Genomic DNA, 16303 nt, shown 5'->3' on the forward strand with positions numbered 1-16303 from the left:
TGACCTGTCCCTTTCTTCCTGCCCGTTCCCTTTGCGCCGGCCTCGGTGTGTCACACTCAAGAGAGTCACTCCACGGTTTTCAGTTCGATTATCCCGCTACTGATTGGATGAAATGAACTTTGCCCCGCACTCTAGCTGGCCGGTTTAGCAGCGATCACAAGAGATACAGGGCGGAAACGTGCAATCTTGGCGGAGGATCAAAGCACCCATTTCTGCCATTGTCTACTAAGTAAACGGGAAGGATGCTCCAGATTTTTAGCTTGACTCACCTTGAGCGAAGAGATGAAAGTGGCCACTGGTTGCCACTTTGGCTGGTGGGTTTTTGCACTAATTAAAGCCAGCCGTTTTATTAGGGGCAGCTGTTGGGCTGAGACTTTCATGTTGTTGAGGCGAATTATCTCAGAATACCTAGGTATTCATGGTCTGGAGTTGAGCTTTGCAACACCGTACATACCCTGCTTAATATGACTTCTGTGTGCTCCCTCCTACACCACTATCGACAGAGCTTTCGTGCACGCAATTAACCTTTCATTCTCATTGGTTATATGTCATTCGTGGCTGTTAGCTTTTCATTGTTGTTCCCCTAGGGGGCCCATCAAAGCACCACCGTATTTCAGTACCGAAGTCGGCAGGTGTATCTGATCCAGCTCCCTGGGCAGGAGAGAAGTTTTCTGCAGAAGGAGACCTGAGGCTGAGATAACCTGAATAGGCCATAGGAGAACCAATGACCTACCCTAAAGAGTGGCAGCTCCTACGAGGCGAATTTTCTTCTCGTCATACAGCTATTCGCACGACTCAGCAGAACTAGGTGAGCTCTGTTGTAGTTGGCTCACCCTGCCCATCATTCCAGGCGTGTATGACAACGCTCCGGAGCGACTATCACCGTGATAAAAACGAGCTACAGTTAATCGAAAAGTGAAAATCATATCGAATCGAATAACACAATTATTATAGAATACCTGTTTTTTTTTCTTCTCCTTTTTCTTTCTGAATAGATAAAATCATTTATATTTATCAATAGCTATACTCGGTACAGTTTCACCCCACCCTTTCCCATCCTTGACCCCCTAGATATGTATTGTGAATAAATTACACTATGCTTTATGATGTTGCGTTCAAACTCCTTGCTCAGGACTCAGGCTCTTTCTCTTTCTTCTCACCCCCGTCCTCCGTTTTCTTGTCTTCGGACATGCCGCTAGCGAGAAACATAGCCTTACAGTCGGCATTGCTCTTCTTGCTTGGCGCTTCAGAGTCGCCATTTCGCGCCATCCTCAAAAATTGCGACGCTATTTGAATAGTCGGGTTTGCAGCTGGATGAGCTCTTGGAGGATCTGAGACACGTCGTCGTTGATGGGGACCGCACTCTTGAATTTCGGTTGCATCATCTTTTGTATAGACTCTGGTCGGAGTCCTGATTCAGTTCAGTTTGGTAAGCCCTATCGATATCTTGGCGAGATAGATCTAGGCAACACCGCAAAAGTGACACATTGCCTCTAGGTAGAATAGACTCTGTTTTCCTGTAGCCAATATATACTCTCAATAATTACGCCATTAATTGTATGGTTTATCTACAGGGCAACCAACCTTGGGAGGGCTGAGCAGACAAGGAAAACTCAAAGGGGAAATAAAAAAGTACCTGACTCCCTCTCCCCAAAGCTTCACCTCTCAGAAGGATGACTGTCGTCAACATGGCGGTGCACAAAGAGAAGAAAATGTGGATCCGCTCGGTAGATTAATGGTATCTTCAGTGAAGATCTACTCGGTTTACTGAGGAAGTTCTTACCCAAGGCGTCAAGCTCATCAGCGATGAGATACAGCTGTATATGTCGAACCGAGCTGGGGCTTGGCGATGAAGTAACAGCGTATAGTCTTCTGAGATGATGCCGACAAGGTGGGATGGCAGAGCATGGGTAGAACGGCAAGGAAGGGAAGATGATCGATATGGCGGAGCAGGCTTGGAAGATAGAGCTGAAGGATGCTGTGAAGAGGGAAGGGAATAGCAGTAGGGGGAGAGGAAGATGGCTGGTGTCTTGGGGACGGGTCGAGAAGATGAGGAGATGAAGAAGATGAAACCGGAGCTGGAAGGGGATATATTGTCGAGCTCAGTAGGGATTGCACTTTCTGTGTCTTCTCACGATGGAGAGTGGTTCTTGCCCGGAGGATGACTCTGGTTAACGAGATAGGAAGTAGAGCTCTTAGTGGAAAGGGATGAGGTAGGTTGGTGATTTCGTCTTTCCTCCTGCTATCTTGACTTCTGGACTCTCATCCCGTTTGCTGGTTCTCTTAACTACTTGGTAAGAATGGTCTACAACACAGTATCTGGTCCTATCTATTAGGTTATTTAACTCCTGCGGATGGAATCGTCCGACGACAGTTATCCTGGCGTCGTTCATAGATGAGATCCTAGGCCAGTTTTGCAACTACAGAGCATCTCAGAGCCTTGAGCTGCGTTCCGGTCTTCCCACCTTCCTCTAAAGTAACCACAGCTTGCCGACTCCTTCCCCCCTCAAGTCCTTTCACTTTCACTTCACTTTGCAAATCGTGGCAATCGTGACCTCTTCAGCAGAGGGAAAGACAACACTACTCATTACACCATCGCCCGTCGTCATTATCCTAGGTAAGGCAGGCAGCCATAGCATCCTTCGCCACAGCTCTTGCTCGAACGCCAGTTCAAAATCGAGGTGTGTGCTAAGATAATGGCTCTGGCCACGTAATTATTAACCTTGATCGCATATACTTTGCACAAATCAGCTGGGAGGGAAAGATATCGAAAATTAATGAAAAAGAAAAAAGAAGAAGAGAAAAAAACCAACTTTTCTTTATCTACCTAAGGTATCTAATACTTCACATACTTTGGGGAACAAGTCACATTCCGCTTTCTCCTTTTCTTCCTTCCTCCACAGTCAACAGCGCGTTAAAGGAAACTCGGGTGGTGATGGCAACACTGACGATTGGTAAAGCTATGGCAATGAATAGAGCAGAGGGGACATATGCCCTCCTTGGCTCTTTTCTGCTGTCACTCCAACGTTTACTACCTTGCGATTCATGTAAGGCCCAAAGAACGCTTCTGCTCAGATCTGCCTACCCAGGTAGGATTGTATTGGCCTCGGTGCCTACTAACTAAGGTAGGCACTTGCCTTATCCCATTTTGACTCAGCCCAACCTGAGGTTACCAGATATTCGGTGAAGATAGAGATAGGTTTGTAATCTTCGTCTTACTGGCGTCAACCTCCGCCTGGATGAGCTGACCGGGTTGTGAAAGTTCTAATAATATTCCATTCGTCAAAGTCTAGGTGTATCAGGATCGTGCGCAGCGTAACTACCAGCCACAGTCAGCAATGTTAAGATGAAAGTCCAGTATTCTTACTCTGTATAGCCCTTTAAACCTCCAATTTCGGAGACAGAGGTCGAGACAATGGACAGAAGACAGAAACTCTACGGAAGACGACTTTGGCTGTGTTCGGCCAGTGTAGCGGAGTTCGACGTCACGGAGAGAGCTCTTGGTGTCTATATGCCCTCACGGGCTCAGCATGTCAAAAGTGAGCTAGTCATATCAATATGGCGTTGTGGACGGTTCCGACATTGCAGGCTCGTGCCCAGTCAGAAGTATTACTATATGATATCAATGTTGAGCACCTTGATATCCTCCTCAGGCTTCTCCTTGTGCGTCCGCACATTCTCAATTTTGTGGATGATGTCAAATCCCTGGGTAGCACGACCAAAAATGGTGTGCTTTCCGTCTAGCCATGGCTGTTGAACATCAGTACATGCTCATCATGAATAACAGGAAATGAACTCACCGTCTTCTCTGTTGTGATAAAGAACTGACTGGCGTTCGTGTTAGGCCCTGCGTTGGCCATGCTGACCGTATATGGCTTATCGTGCTTGAGACTGCTGAACTCGTCTTCAAACTCACGCCCCCAAATACTCTCACCGCCAGTACCATCGCCGAGAGGGTCTCCGCCCTGGATCATGAACTTGCGGATTACACGGTGGAAGATTGTGTTGTTGTAGTAGCCGTTCTTAGAATGTGTGACAAAGTTCTCAACGGTCTTTGGTGCTGCGTCAGGGAAAAGGCGGATGTGAATGTCTCCATAGGTAGTGTGAATAACGGCTCCGGTACCCGTCTCGGTCTTCTTCGTTTGTGCGTCCTTCTTGTTGCCCAGCATCATCGGTTTCTCGTTCTGTACGTCTCGTGTCGACTTGGAGATGTCTTCCTCGTTTGAAAACATGTAAAACCGCACCTTACCAACACCAGTAGCAACCAGAATCGGATCTCGAGTCTCCGCTTCCTGTAAAAGGGGATTGCTGGAAGCACCCATCTCGACTGTCGTCACTCCCTTCTTCTGGGGCGCTCCTTGGTATATGGCGATATTTACAGCGCGGAAGTTCTCATCCTTGCCATACACCTTGACCACTTGATTGGTATATGTGTTAAGGACCTTGATCCCCAGCATGGAGCCGTAGATAATAAAGTTCCCTGACTCGTCGAAGATAACATTGGACTTGTACTTGAGCGTCTGCGATTCGATGTCTCTCTCGTGAGCTGCCCTACGTCCAAACTCGACATTGTCAAGTTTAGCAGCTCCCGCCCCTGAACGGTGCATCTCTTCAGCAACCTGCAAAGATTCGTCATACTCGCGATGTAATTTGGCTGTTGCAAAGTCAAAGATGCGTATTTTCCTATCCGGTAAAGAAAAGGCTACCAAGCTCTTGCCATTGGGAGAGACAGAAAGACATGACGGCACCGACTTGGCCTTTTTGAAGTCGAAAAGGTTGGTTGAACTCTTGTACTCAAAAACTCCATCTGGCTTTTCGTAGTCGCCGCTCGGTCGCCAATATTCGAGCATACCACCCTCATCAGCGGACACCACACAGTCATATGCCTCGTTGAACGCCATCAGATGCACAGGCTTCCTATGTAAGCCCTTGATAGTGTGGATAGCCTCCTCCTTCTCGCCTCGTCCGTCGTAGATATGAATCAGGGGCTTCGTTTCCTCGGATACAGCCAGGAGCGGCAGCGAGGCGCCCTTGCTATGAACCCAGCATACGCAGTTGGGAGCGTAGTTAAGAGAGATCATGGACAATAGGTCAAATGTGATAACGTCGAATATCTTGACTGTTTCGTCCACACCGGCAGTCGCGAAGCTTCGTCCATCCTTGCTCACGGAAACCGACTTAATCTCGCCATTGTGGGCCTTGAACTCCTTGACAAACTCAATGCCTTGAGCAATCTTCTTCCAGAACTTGACGACACCATCAATCGAGGAGGTGATGAGGAATTCAGTCAGGGGAGTCCACGTCGCAAAGAGGATCTGTTCCTTGTGCATCAGGGACTTTGAGTAACGGGGCGACTTTGGCAAAGCCGCGACGTAAAGCTTTTCGTGGGGCAGGACTCGCCGCTTCTTCTTGGGGGCTTGCGAGGGTAGTTGAGGGCCCATATCATCGTCGGAGGAGCTGTCTAGACGATTTGTTAGCATCATTAACCGTCACACGATAGGAAATGCTGTACCGGACGCATCGTCACGAAACTCTGAATGGTTACGCTTCTGTGAGCGATTGTCATCATCTGAGGCCATCTTGGTTATCGGCCTACTCCAGAAACGTAAATCCGTTGTTTCTATGGTGTTGCGACCAAGATGTAATTTTCGTTGATTTACACTTTGCGACAGGCCCAGATTGTTGTCAAGGCAATTTCAGCCTCATGTGGCACGACCTCGAATTGTGGCTCGACCTCGAATTGTGGCTCGACCTCGAATTGTGGCTTCTCTATGCCCCACTCACTACAATGCCATCAGGTCCACATTGAGGTCATGGCATCTATTGAACGTACCTAAACGGGATCCCATGAGGCCCGAGACCCCGGCTCCGAAGACAGGTCAAATCAAGTTCGTTTCCTTGTTTTATATCATGTGAAATAGTACATTGAATTCAAACATTTCTAACCCTTCTTTTCTATTCTCCGTTCCATATCGTAGAATTCTTCCTCTCGCCTGCGGCTTGTACATCCCACCTGAATAACCTCTCTGAACCACGACCATCATGGCACCTCGTCACCCCCTTCAACGACTTACGTCGCCCTCACGAGATGTTTCGCTATTGCTTCATATCATCGGAATAGCCTCTTTCAGTTACAACTTTCACTTTCTCACAGTCTGGGATACGCCCATAGCCAGGTCTTACGGATGGCATATGCAGTTCCTTACCATTATAGGCCTTTCGGCATCACTCATTGCCTTTGTACTCGGAGCATTGGCTGATATTACCCTGAGCCCAACTCTCTTTCAGGCAAAGAATGCGGTTGCTGTTCTTGCTACGCCCTTGGAAGTTGTCATCTCAATCTTGTATTGGGGTCTAAGGCTCATTGACCCCAAGCTTCTCATGCCTGATGACTTCTATCTGCACATAATCCCTGATATGGGATTTCATCTTGCGCCTGCCGTACTGCTGAGTCTGGATCTCGTTCTTCTTAGCCCTCCTTGGGCCATCCCAGCTTACGGTGTTATGGCAATCAGCACTGTCATTGCCTTTGCCTATTGGTATTGGGTTGAGCTCTGCTTTAGCCACAATGGATGGTATGTTGTTCTTGACTTCTCGGCAAGTCAGCAGAATACTAACTTCTATAGGTACCCATATCCCCTCTTCGAACTTCTTTCCACGACCCAGCGAGTAATGCTGTTCACATTTTCAGCTGGGCTAGTTACAGTCTCTTCCTCGTTCCTCAAGTGGGTGTATGGCCGAGTCAATGGCTACGAAAAAGCAGAAAGGGAGGCACATAAGCCTCTCAAGAAGGTTCAATAATCATCTAAATAAGGATAAGAAAAATACATAGTATACAGATGTGTAGGTATAGGGGCGATGGCTTGAAGAATAGAGGCAATAGGCCTTGTTTGCTGTGGTGTGGTGTCAACCACTGAAACATAGAAGGGCAACAAGCCTTGTACATATGTGGGAAGAATATACACCAGAGAACTCGACATAAGTATCCTTCTTTTCCAGTCAAAATTTATGAATAAATGCTGAAAAGAATGTCAAGTCTTGGGTGTCAAATAGCGAGGTCGCCAGTTAATATTACAGTGTGGCCCCGCTCTCTCAGAAACATCCATTCCCTTCAACCTCACAAACACACCCCACCAAAGTTCCTCAATTTTGACGATCAAACCGTACAGCAGAAGAACATAAGCCAATTGTGCCGCCGAACTTTCTATAATCCCTCTGCCTCATAAATTAAGAACTGTTTGTTCTGCAAAATGGATATCGACGACATTCTTCGCCAAGTTGACCCCACGTCTCACAGAATCCCCAGCGAAACACGCGACCTGCAAGCTTTGACGCGTCTCTGGGTTGCTGAGCGTTCAGCACCTGAGCTTCTTGAGTAAGACTTCACTGCTCTTCTTCCTGTCTTCTAATACTCACAATATCTATATAGATGGCCAACAGATGGCTTGTTCGAGCGCGTCAATGCACGCATCAAATCCCAGATCGAAAAGGTTGAGGATATGACGGGTGATATGGATCCAAAGACAAACTTTGCCCTCATCGTTATTCAGACTGAGCTTGAGAGGTACAAGTTCCTCGTTCGAAGTTTTCTTCGCGCTCGTATGGCAAAGGTAAGTGTCATTAAACTCATTAAACTACAGAAAATTGACTGTCCTTAGATCGATAAACACACCTTACATTACCTCTCAACCCAAGAGCTGAGAGACAGGATGTCTCCAACAGAAGCAGCCTATGCGACAAGGCATCAGGCTCTTCTGCACAATCACTATCTCTCATCCTTCCTGGCATCATTTCCGCAGCAACTGCAGAACCTCAATGACACTGCAGGCAACATCAGCATGATCGATTCGCCGGATCTAGATACGGCTGTCTTTGTCCGCATGCTAAGAGACAAGGACGTTTATGGCAAAGGGACCGACGACGATATCACTCTCCCTGCCAAGAATGGCGATGTGCTCATATTAAGATGGTCAAGTGCGAAGCACATGGTTGATGTTGGTGATGCTGAACTTGTCTGATGTGCTTGCTGAGGCCAAGCTTGAACCAGGCAAGCGACGATATATCATGCGTATTCTGTACATCCAAGACAGTTCAGCTTTGTGTACACTCATAACCTTCCTGGTTTGCAGCGAACAAGCATCGAGTTGTTGGCATTCGCATTCATTTCTTACTCATAAGCACCATACCCCAATGCTATCTGACTGGAGCATTTGTTAAGTGAACCCTAAAATGCTCAGCCTCTGCTTGGCATCCTCAAAACTGGCAAAACTTGTCATCTCACTGACTCAATCTCATTCCCAAAAGGGTAATCAATCTCAGAGTGGCCTCGAGCTCCTAGTCCAATCACGGATTTAGGATTCAACGACAACCCATATCGGAGATAGAGATTAGAGTCACCAACATGACGACAGCTACATGTTTCTCGGTCTCACCAGAATCTATCCTGGATATAAAAGAGCAAGAAGTGCTGCGAAGAAATGTTTTGCTCAGATCACCACCATACTCAACGTGACATGACTATCACCACTCACATAATCGAAAAAGGCACGATCATGTCTCTCCCCACCATCACCCGCAATACTACTATCGCCCTCGTCACTGGTGCCAATCAGGGTATCGGCTTCGAAATCGCTAAGAAGCTTGCCAGCGAAAATAATGACTACCACGTCATTGTCTCTGGCCGCCGTTTACAAGCGGTACAAGAGGCAAACTCCTTGCTTCAAGCTCAGGGGCTCAATGTCTCACCTCTCATATTGGACATCACATCAGATGATAGCATCTCCGCCGCAGTCGAGGCTATCGGGGATAAATTTGGGCGCCTTGACATCCTTGTCAACAACAGCGCTATCTCAGGCTATGGCATGGCCGTGTCTCCACGAGAACTTATGATGGCCGTCTATAACACCAATTGCATCGGTACCGCCCTCGTCACTGACTCTTTTATCCCCCTCCTCGAGCGCTCTACCAAGATCCGCCGCATTGTCTTTGTCTCTACTGCCTTGAGTAGTCTGACACTGAAGGCCGATCCTACGAATCCAATGCATAGCTTTGATTTCGGTGTTTATACGCATAGCAAGTCGGCTCTCAACATGATCGCGCTCCACTACGCCACCAGGTATGAGAATGATTCGCAGTGGAAGATCAATATTGCATGCCCGGGGCACAACTCCCGAACCGCCTTGAATGGATTCGCGGGAACCGAGCCTGTTGATCTGGGTGCGATAAGCTCTGTGAAAGCCGCCACTCTGGGGCCTGATGGGGAGACTGGTACATTCAAGGACGATAAGAGGATTATCCCATGGTGAGAAGGCGAAGCAGCATCTTCAGGTCCCAAGACAAATCGACAATGGCCACAGTAGAAGAAGAAGCAATTCTCTCGGAATACGCAGGTGTTATATAAACTCTCTGAAATGGTATCCTCTGCATTATGTCATGCTCCAAGTCTAAATGCTTTGCATGCAGATGAAAATCAAATTTAACCAACGCCCTTGCCAAGCCATACCATTTATGGACTTATTGGCCAGTTGCCTTCCCTTTTCTTCCCATCCTTCGCGTCTGCCGTCCTAACCTAATAGTATCTTTTTGGTTCTTATTTCTTTTTTAAGTATAAATGAAACTGAAACAATAGACATAGTGCAAGTCATCATCATCATTAAATGGAGCTAGGTGATCTCCAAGTTCAGGCCTCGCTATGAGAAGTGCCTGGGCGGCCTTCCCAGAGCGCCTGCTCACGACGCATCTGCTGCCAACGGTATGGCAACACAGCACTGCGAAGACCAACAGAATGAAGCCGGCGCTGGTCTGGCAAGCCGATGAAACCAGCTGACGGCTGTCGGCGATGGAGGCCGTCTGGCCGCCACGCACCACTAGCGCTCTTGGGAGCATCCTCGATGGGTGAGTGTTCTTGATCAGGGTCGCGGTGGGCATTGATATTGATCTCAAGAGTCAAAGCTGTCGAGTAACGGCGCTCGGGCAGTGTGGCAGTTCGAGGTCGGGTTCGAGGTCGAGCCAGGGCGTCGGCGAAATCCGAGGTATCGAATGGCTTTCGAGGGGAGTCTTTTCCCTTCTCATTCTCTTCTGACGAAGAAGAGAAGAAATTCTCCAGGGTCAGTAGACTCTCCGGAGGGGCAGAGGCAATGGTAGGCATAAGAGGACGTTCCTCGAGAGGTGTGGGCTCCTCTGGCGTCTTGGGTGAGTCGGATGTGACAATCTCGACATCTTCAGCTACGACTTCAGTGGGTTCAAGAAGAGTATCCTCAGGAACAGTCTCAAGAAAATGAGTTACCATCTCAGGGAAATGCTCATCGGTTACATCCGAGTGCGGAGTATGCTGCTCTTCCTTGTCCACGACATCAGCCTTGACGGAAGACTGATCGTCTGTCTTCTTGGAAGGGAGAGATGTGTTCTCAATAAGCTTTGTTACAGCTGACGATTGAGCCTCGCGGTCTTTGGCATCACCCTCCATAGAAATGCCAGAGTCGCTTGAAGTATGTGCTCCCTTAGGCGCCAGAGACGTGCTCACTTCTGGATCCTCCTCCGCTTGCCTCGAGGCAGAAGGCGAGGTCTGAATTGGGATTTCCTGGCCATGCTCTTCCTGCTGATCGTCATGACTAGCCTCGTCAGTGTATGAGTGAATGGAAGGTGGCTTAGGGAATTCTCCAAGTACAGACGCCTCAAGTGTCTTCTGCGCGGCATCAGCGGGTGGAACGTGAAGTTTCTCAGCAACGACAGGCTCAGCCTTAGGCGTTTGCACTTTAGAGTCATTGGACAGTTGAGCCTCTATTTGCTGCTCTTTAAAAGGCTGTTCTTCAGCGGTAGCGGTCACAGCAACATCAGGGATAGAAGTGTCCTTTATCTTGGCATCCCCACGAATGCTGGCTTCAGGTGTAGTTCCAAAGCTCGTCTCGGATTTTGAGTTGACCTCGATTCCTATTGGATTCACGCGAGGTGTGTCTCTGGTCTCAGCCGTCTCCCACTGCTCCTCTTGGGAAGCCCGGTGGGTCTCGCCAGTGCCCATCTCAGCGATGGCTTCAGCCTTTGTCTGTCCAGGTACAGACACCTCTGACCGGGGTGCTTGTTCTGCGACACTCTCAGTTGAGGGCTCTTCAGCCACCTTTGCCTTCTGAAGCTCAGGTGTCGTGGTGGCATGAGGCTGTGACTCTTGTTGAGTTATGGCTAGCTCATGTTTCTTTGCCTCAGAAAGTTGGTCTGTGTTTCCAGAAAGGTCTGGCATACGGGTGTCCAGGGATCGGCGAGCCGCTTTCTTATCGGAATTTTCAGCTGGCTTCTCTTTGGCAAGCTGAATAGGTTCGTCATCGTCGGTGATCGGGCGGTGGAATTGCATCATTCCACTTGCGATGGCATCCATATCAGACTGCTCTTGATAGATGATTCTTCGTCCATCATCTATGATACGAAGTCCCTCGTTGGACTGATCATGGGTCATGGCCCGCGAGGGGGTTGCAACGACACTGTCTCGAGGGCTGAGGCTATCAGTATCCACCAGACTTGGAGTAGACGGGGGTTCGGACTGGTTCTCGTCGTCTGCCATGAAGTCAGACATATATCCATGCTTCTTGGCCATTTCAACGCCCGAAGGTACTCGGCGCAGGTCGGGTGACGGGGTTGCTGGTGTCGAAGGGCATTCAACGGAATCCCTCAGATTTTGCTTCGCAATCTTCTTGGCAAGAGACTTGTCAGAACGAGTGCTGGCCATGGATCCATGGAAGGACGTCTCAGAAGGCTGACGAGGAAGAGGCGAGGCAGCAAGCGAAGGCGTGGTAGGCGCAGCAGATGATGAACCAGCTGTGGACAAAGGAGGCCTCATCAATTGGGTTGCTCCAATGGAAGATGCAGCTGTTCCGCTTGTCTTCAGACGCAAGTTTGGCAGTGTGTCAGGACAGTCGATGGCACATGTGTCTCTGCAGAGCATCGTAATATCTGAACGAATGCGTTCCTTTAAGTGGGCTTCGAGGGCTTTTCGCTCCAGATCAGGTGTCGCAAATTTCTCGTGATGCACACTGTCATCGCCACCAGCACCGTCAAGGAAACCGTCAAAGATGAGGTGCCCGCGCTTGTGAACGGTCATGGTAGCAAGAGCATCCTCATGATGTTCAAGAACATTACTAATGCCAGTCTGGAGACGTTCCATGACGGCTTCCATGGTTTGGCGACAGTATGTAACTGTGGGGTCGAGTCGGACGATGAGAGGCTCATGAACAGACCAGTTCTTGCCGCGGAGCTCTCGGATGGTGAGAGTGAAATCATCCAAGGACCGCACAGATTTGTCTGTCATATCACGAGCTTTCTCTAGCTTCGCTTTGACTTGGTTGGCGAATTCGTCAAAGTCACGACCATCGTGGTCATTGAAAAGAACCTTGCTTGTCTGGATACGATGGGAGAAGTAGGTATAGTCAGGGCCAATGTGGTTACGGACCTTGACCATGATATCAACAGCTCCATCCTCGATATGAGTGCAGCCACCGCTGCCCTCCAGGCCAGCGCAAGACTTGTGACGCTTGTCAAACTTGCGCTTCCAGGCGTCAACTGGATCGATGATTAGATTTGAGACACGAGTAGTCAGTTCTTCACCGAGCAGGAGGGGTAGAGGTGAGGGCTGACGACTGTCAATCTTGATAGAAGCATTCCGGTTCTCTGGATAACGGGTAGCGCAACGGCTGCGCAAGAAAAGCTCAATCGAATACCCAGATACAAACTCGAATTTTTGCGTGTCGCTAACAAAATGAGATCGGGGGATGCATGCCATGGATTGAGGCCGGCCGGTGCACGGCCGGAAGGTCTCGGACTCGGGACTGGTAGCTTCAGACTCAACGGACTCGGACCATTGGAATCCGGGGTCGTGCCGCACTAAAAAGAGACCAATGATCCGGTCGGTAGCGGCGACAACCTCGCGAGCATCGTCATGTGTCAACTCATACTCTTGGAAAGAACGCAATGACTTTTCTACGAGAATAAGGCCATCACGCTCAACACGGTACGTGATACGATAACGCAATGGCTTAACGTCACGATGTGGCTTGCGGAGCGGGTCGAGAGCGTTACTATCGTGGCGTGTGATAAGCTCAGAAGAGCAATGCTGCAGGCGCGAAAGCAAAGCTTGGCAAATGCGATCGGTAGCTTTCAGCTGGGGGGAGGCTTCATAGTCGCGAACATGCTCAGAACCATGAGGAGACTCGAATCTGACCTGGACATGCACCCGAAGCCCAGGTTTAGCAACTTTCTGAGAAGGTGAAGGGGATGCTGGCGGTGATGGTGATGGCAAGGGAGGAATTGAGGACTGCGACACATCTGAGTGTCGGTTCCTTCTCCTGCTTAAGAGGGGGAATCGGCGCTTGGTACTTGAGAGGGAGAAAGAAGGTGAAGATGTGACAGAATGGCCGTCGGCCGAGTTGCTTGACCTTCTGAGAGGCATGTTTGGCCGATGTCGTTGAGAACCGTTTCCCTAAATCTTCGTCTGCGGTTCAAAAGGGCGTATAAGTCGAGATTTTTGGTGCTCAATGGCACAAAGGGTCCATTGGGGACCGCGCTGTTGTATATTGGCGTCTTGAGGCAGTGAGATCGTCCACAAATACTGTCGATTGGCAACAGGAGAAGCAACAGGGAAAGATGTCGAGGAAGGGAAAGATTGAAGCCGTGAGGTCGGGCGCAACGAAAAGCAAAGGCCACGACAAGGAACTCGGCGGCGGGGTCACTGATTGCAACCTGGGAGTGATCGACTAAACCGCAGGCGCAGGCGGAGTCCAAAAGTCTTGGATACTTGTTCGGTAAGTCAGACTCAGACGGCAAGTCAATGGAATGGATCAATGAGCGGCAGGGCGTTTCCAAGGATGTGCGTGCGTTGGCGCAAGTTGAATGGAACATCAACTGTGTCCGTATACGGGCAAAGATCCTATCCTATGGTAGCCGTGTAAGGAAAGAGAAAAGCTGTGGCTGGTCAAGCTAAGTAGTAGAAGCACTAATGCTTGTGAGGATCGCGAATAGCAAAAGATGGGTTTTCACTGGTGACTATAAGGTGGGAGGGGGAACCGCCTGCCACGGCGCATGAAGCACGGCGGGTCTTTTTAAAGCTCTGGCTTGGTGTTGCTCTCCATCCATGTGTGCCTCCGGCTTCCATGGACGATGCTCTTGGAGTTGGCCCATGGATCGATTCTCCCCAGGTCAGAGTGCCCAGCACCCGGCGCATACGGTGGTATCTCTGGCAAAAGTGGACTGTCATCTTGTCATGATCCAACACTTCTGTACCGGGACACGCCGGGCTGGAGGGGTCCCCCGGTGTTGGCTCTTCTTGGACTCCGTATGTTCCTCGTAGGCAAAGGCTGGGATCATGCCACGGCCCTGGGTTTGGGTGTGTCCATGCTTGGCTAGATGCTGGATTCTGCCCGCTGAGATGGAGGGAGAGCAGAGACCCTGCTCCTTGCCGTTTAAAGTAACGGTTTGGTGGGCATGGGCATCTTGATGATAGCGATGGCGTGATGTTTTCGTTTATTTAATTGACGATCAATCAGCTTCTGGAAATTCTTGGTTACGCTGTTAAAATGAAGTTATTAGATTCATTTGGAACTTGTTCATCTACGAATTAGGTATGTACTATTCGGTTTCTTTCCATTTTTCTTTCCAAATTGCTTCCTTCCTCCACCCCCACCAAAATCGACATTTGTAAACGGCTACCAAGATCCGATAACAAGCACCTGCCTCCTGCATTTTCGTGCAAGTCATTATGTACCTCCACCAGGTATGGATCTTAGTGCGGGTTAACGACCTTACATCCCCTGGAAGCTGGAGGCTGGGTCCGAGCTTATGGCGCCTCAGTGGATACCTGCATCAGAAAACCTCCACTGCAAAATCAACCATTTAATCCTGGTTCTCTAATCTTTTTATCATTCGATAAGTGAGGTTTGTGAATGGAAATTTTCCAGGATGTAAACGAAGCCAGGCTCAGATCTGGGCTCGAGCTTGGGTCCTGGCTAGGTACATACATCACCTCAGATCAATTTTATGACCTGCAGTAAGACAGACGTCTCTGCCCCGTCTTTGTGTGTTCAGCTTTCTCGGCTATAGATAAGTTAGGGTACTGTCAAGGATGACGGTGCAAAGTGAGGGCTGTGATGAATATGTGCATATCCAGCCTTGTACAAACAAAGCAAGGAAAGAAGGTTTTGCAGGATCCATACATAAGTTGAATCCTTGCTCTCGGTTACAGGCGCATTCGACATGAACTTGAAAGTCAGCTCTGGACAATCACAGACAGCTGACGTGCTGTACGGGGGAGTTTCCATAATAATTCTTCAAGTACCACAGCTCATGGGATGAGGCCTGAGCATATGACGGGTTGTCAGGCAGTTCCAGGTTCAGCCAGCCAGGTCAACCGTCAGAGTTTCTTGTTCTGATTCCGGCAGAGTGGTTGGCTGTGTATTACATTTAGGTCAACTGATGTCCCCTTAATTTTCCTATTTTTGACATCGCGATCCTCGTTAGGCATCTGTGTCTGTTCTGTTTCGGCCACATCCTGTGGGAGTTGTAGTCTGAGGATGACAAAGAGGAAACTGACCAACCACGGCTCAAGCCTCAACACTCTGGATCCTTACCAGCACACCACATCATTCCTCTTCAGGTCGCCACAATCAATATCAAGCAGCTGAATGAACGCCTTGAAAAGTGTCGATTCCCGGAGCATTCAGCAGCCACTGAAGAGCGTGGCAGGCGTAGACACTAGGCACTTCTATGGATGAATGAATCATCGATCGATACCATGCAGCCCGTGCCGCGTTCCGTTCTGTCTGTCTGTGAATTGATTTGCCAGCTGGACTGAAGCTTGTATCCAACAGTTCGACCTCGCTTTCAAATGCCTATCGCGCGAGCGACTTCTGCCGAAATTCTGCGTCACGATCTGGCCACTCAGGATTCCGTTCACCATTGACCCTGGATCTGCTGCCATCCAACAGGTCAGACCACGCTTGCGCACGCATGCCAGGCTTCCCCGGCAGCATTTATGTACAGTACATACTCTGCATTGCATAGCGCAGTGCGTGCATTGCAGGACTGTAGTATTAACCCCGATTTAGAGTTGCCTCGTTCTCAAATGAGGCCATTCCAAGTTACATTTCAATTTCAGCCAATTAGCAACAAATTAGCCATCTATGTCAATGTGCAGCAATACAGCGCATTGCCAACATCGCCCATCTTCAACCGCAAATATTACAAACGCTCACTTGTTGGAGGGCCTCTGCATTCATCACAAAAAGCAAACTGCATTTAACATCATGACATTATCATTCATCCTTGT

At 49.1% G+C, this 16303-nt stretch overlaps 5 protein-coding genes across 5 annotated transcripts; 3 read left to right on the plus strand and 2 right to left on the minus strand.

Moving 5' to 3' along the window:
- Window positions 1-3612: 3612 nt before the first annotated feature.
- On the minus strand, window positions 3613-5639 carry FOBCDRAFT_283678 (uncharacterized protein; the record flags this gene model as incomplete). The annotated part of the gene is made up of 3 exons (XM_031181812.3): window positions 5513-5639; window positions 3801-5461; window positions 3613-3750 (listed from the first exon to the last, which is right to left on the minus strand). Exons 1-3 carry the CDS (start codon window positions 5577-5579, stop codon window positions 3613-3615), a joined length of 1866 nt encoding a protein of 621 aa, XP_031042580.2. The 5' UTR covers window positions 5580-5639.
- A 258-nt stretch (window positions 5640-5897) lies between these two features.
- Window positions 5898-7084, plus strand: FOBCDRAFT_173523 (FAR-17a/AIG1-like protein). Its single transcript, XM_031181814.3, has 2 exons — window positions 5898-6575; window positions 6627-7084. The coding sequence occupies exons 1-2, from the start codon at window positions 6043-6045 to the stop codon at window positions 6799-6801; spliced, it is 708 nt and encodes a 235-aa protein (XP_031042582.1). The 5' UTR covers window positions 5898-6042; the 3' UTR covers window positions 6802-7084.
- A 166-nt stretch (window positions 7085-7250) lies between these two features.
- On the plus strand, window positions 7251-8018 carry FOBCDRAFT_283680 (uncharacterized protein; the record flags this gene model as incomplete). Its single annotated transcript, XM_031181815.2, has 3 exons — window positions 7251-7375; window positions 7430-7610; window positions 7659-8018. 3 exons carry the CDS (start codon window positions 7251-7253, stop codon window positions 8016-8018), a joined length of 666 nt encoding a protein of 221 aa, XP_031042583.1.
- Window positions 8019-8513: 495 nt separating this feature from the next.
- Window positions 8514-9305, plus strand: FOBCDRAFT_283681 (uncharacterized protein; the record flags this gene model as incomplete). The annotated part of the gene is made up of 1 exon (XM_031181818.3): window positions 8514-9305. The coding sequence occupies one exon, from the start codon at window positions 8514-8516 to the stop codon at window positions 9303-9305; it is 792 nt and encodes a 263-aa protein (XP_031042586.3).
- Window positions 9306-9679: 374 nt separating this feature from the next.
- Window positions 9680-13432, minus strand: FOBCDRAFT_194949 (uncharacterized protein; the record flags this gene model as incomplete). Its single annotated transcript, XM_031181816.2, has 1 exon — window positions 9680-13432. One exon carries the CDS (start codon window positions 13430-13432, stop codon window positions 9680-9682), a length of 3753 nt encoding a protein of 1250 aa, XP_031042584.2.
- Window positions 13433-16303: the final 2871 nt, after the last annotated feature.

Source organism: Fusarium oxysporum, chromosome I, assembly GCF_013085055.1.
Source record: "Fusarium oxysporum Fo47 chromosome I, complete sequence".
Taxonomy (NCBI): domain Eukaryota; kingdom Fungi; phylum Ascomycota; class Sordariomycetes; order Hypocreales; family Nectriaceae; genus Fusarium; species Fusarium oxysporum.

Coding starts and splice junctions, on each gene's coding strand:
- FOBCDRAFT_173523 (XM_031181814.3), top strand. CDS start 6,043: ATGGCACCTCGTCACCCCCTTCAACGACTTACGTCGCCCTCACGAGAT. Junction 6,576..6,626: donor TGCTTTAGCCACAATGGATG/GTATGTTGTTCT, acceptor TAACTTCTATAG/GTACCCATATCCCCTCTTCG.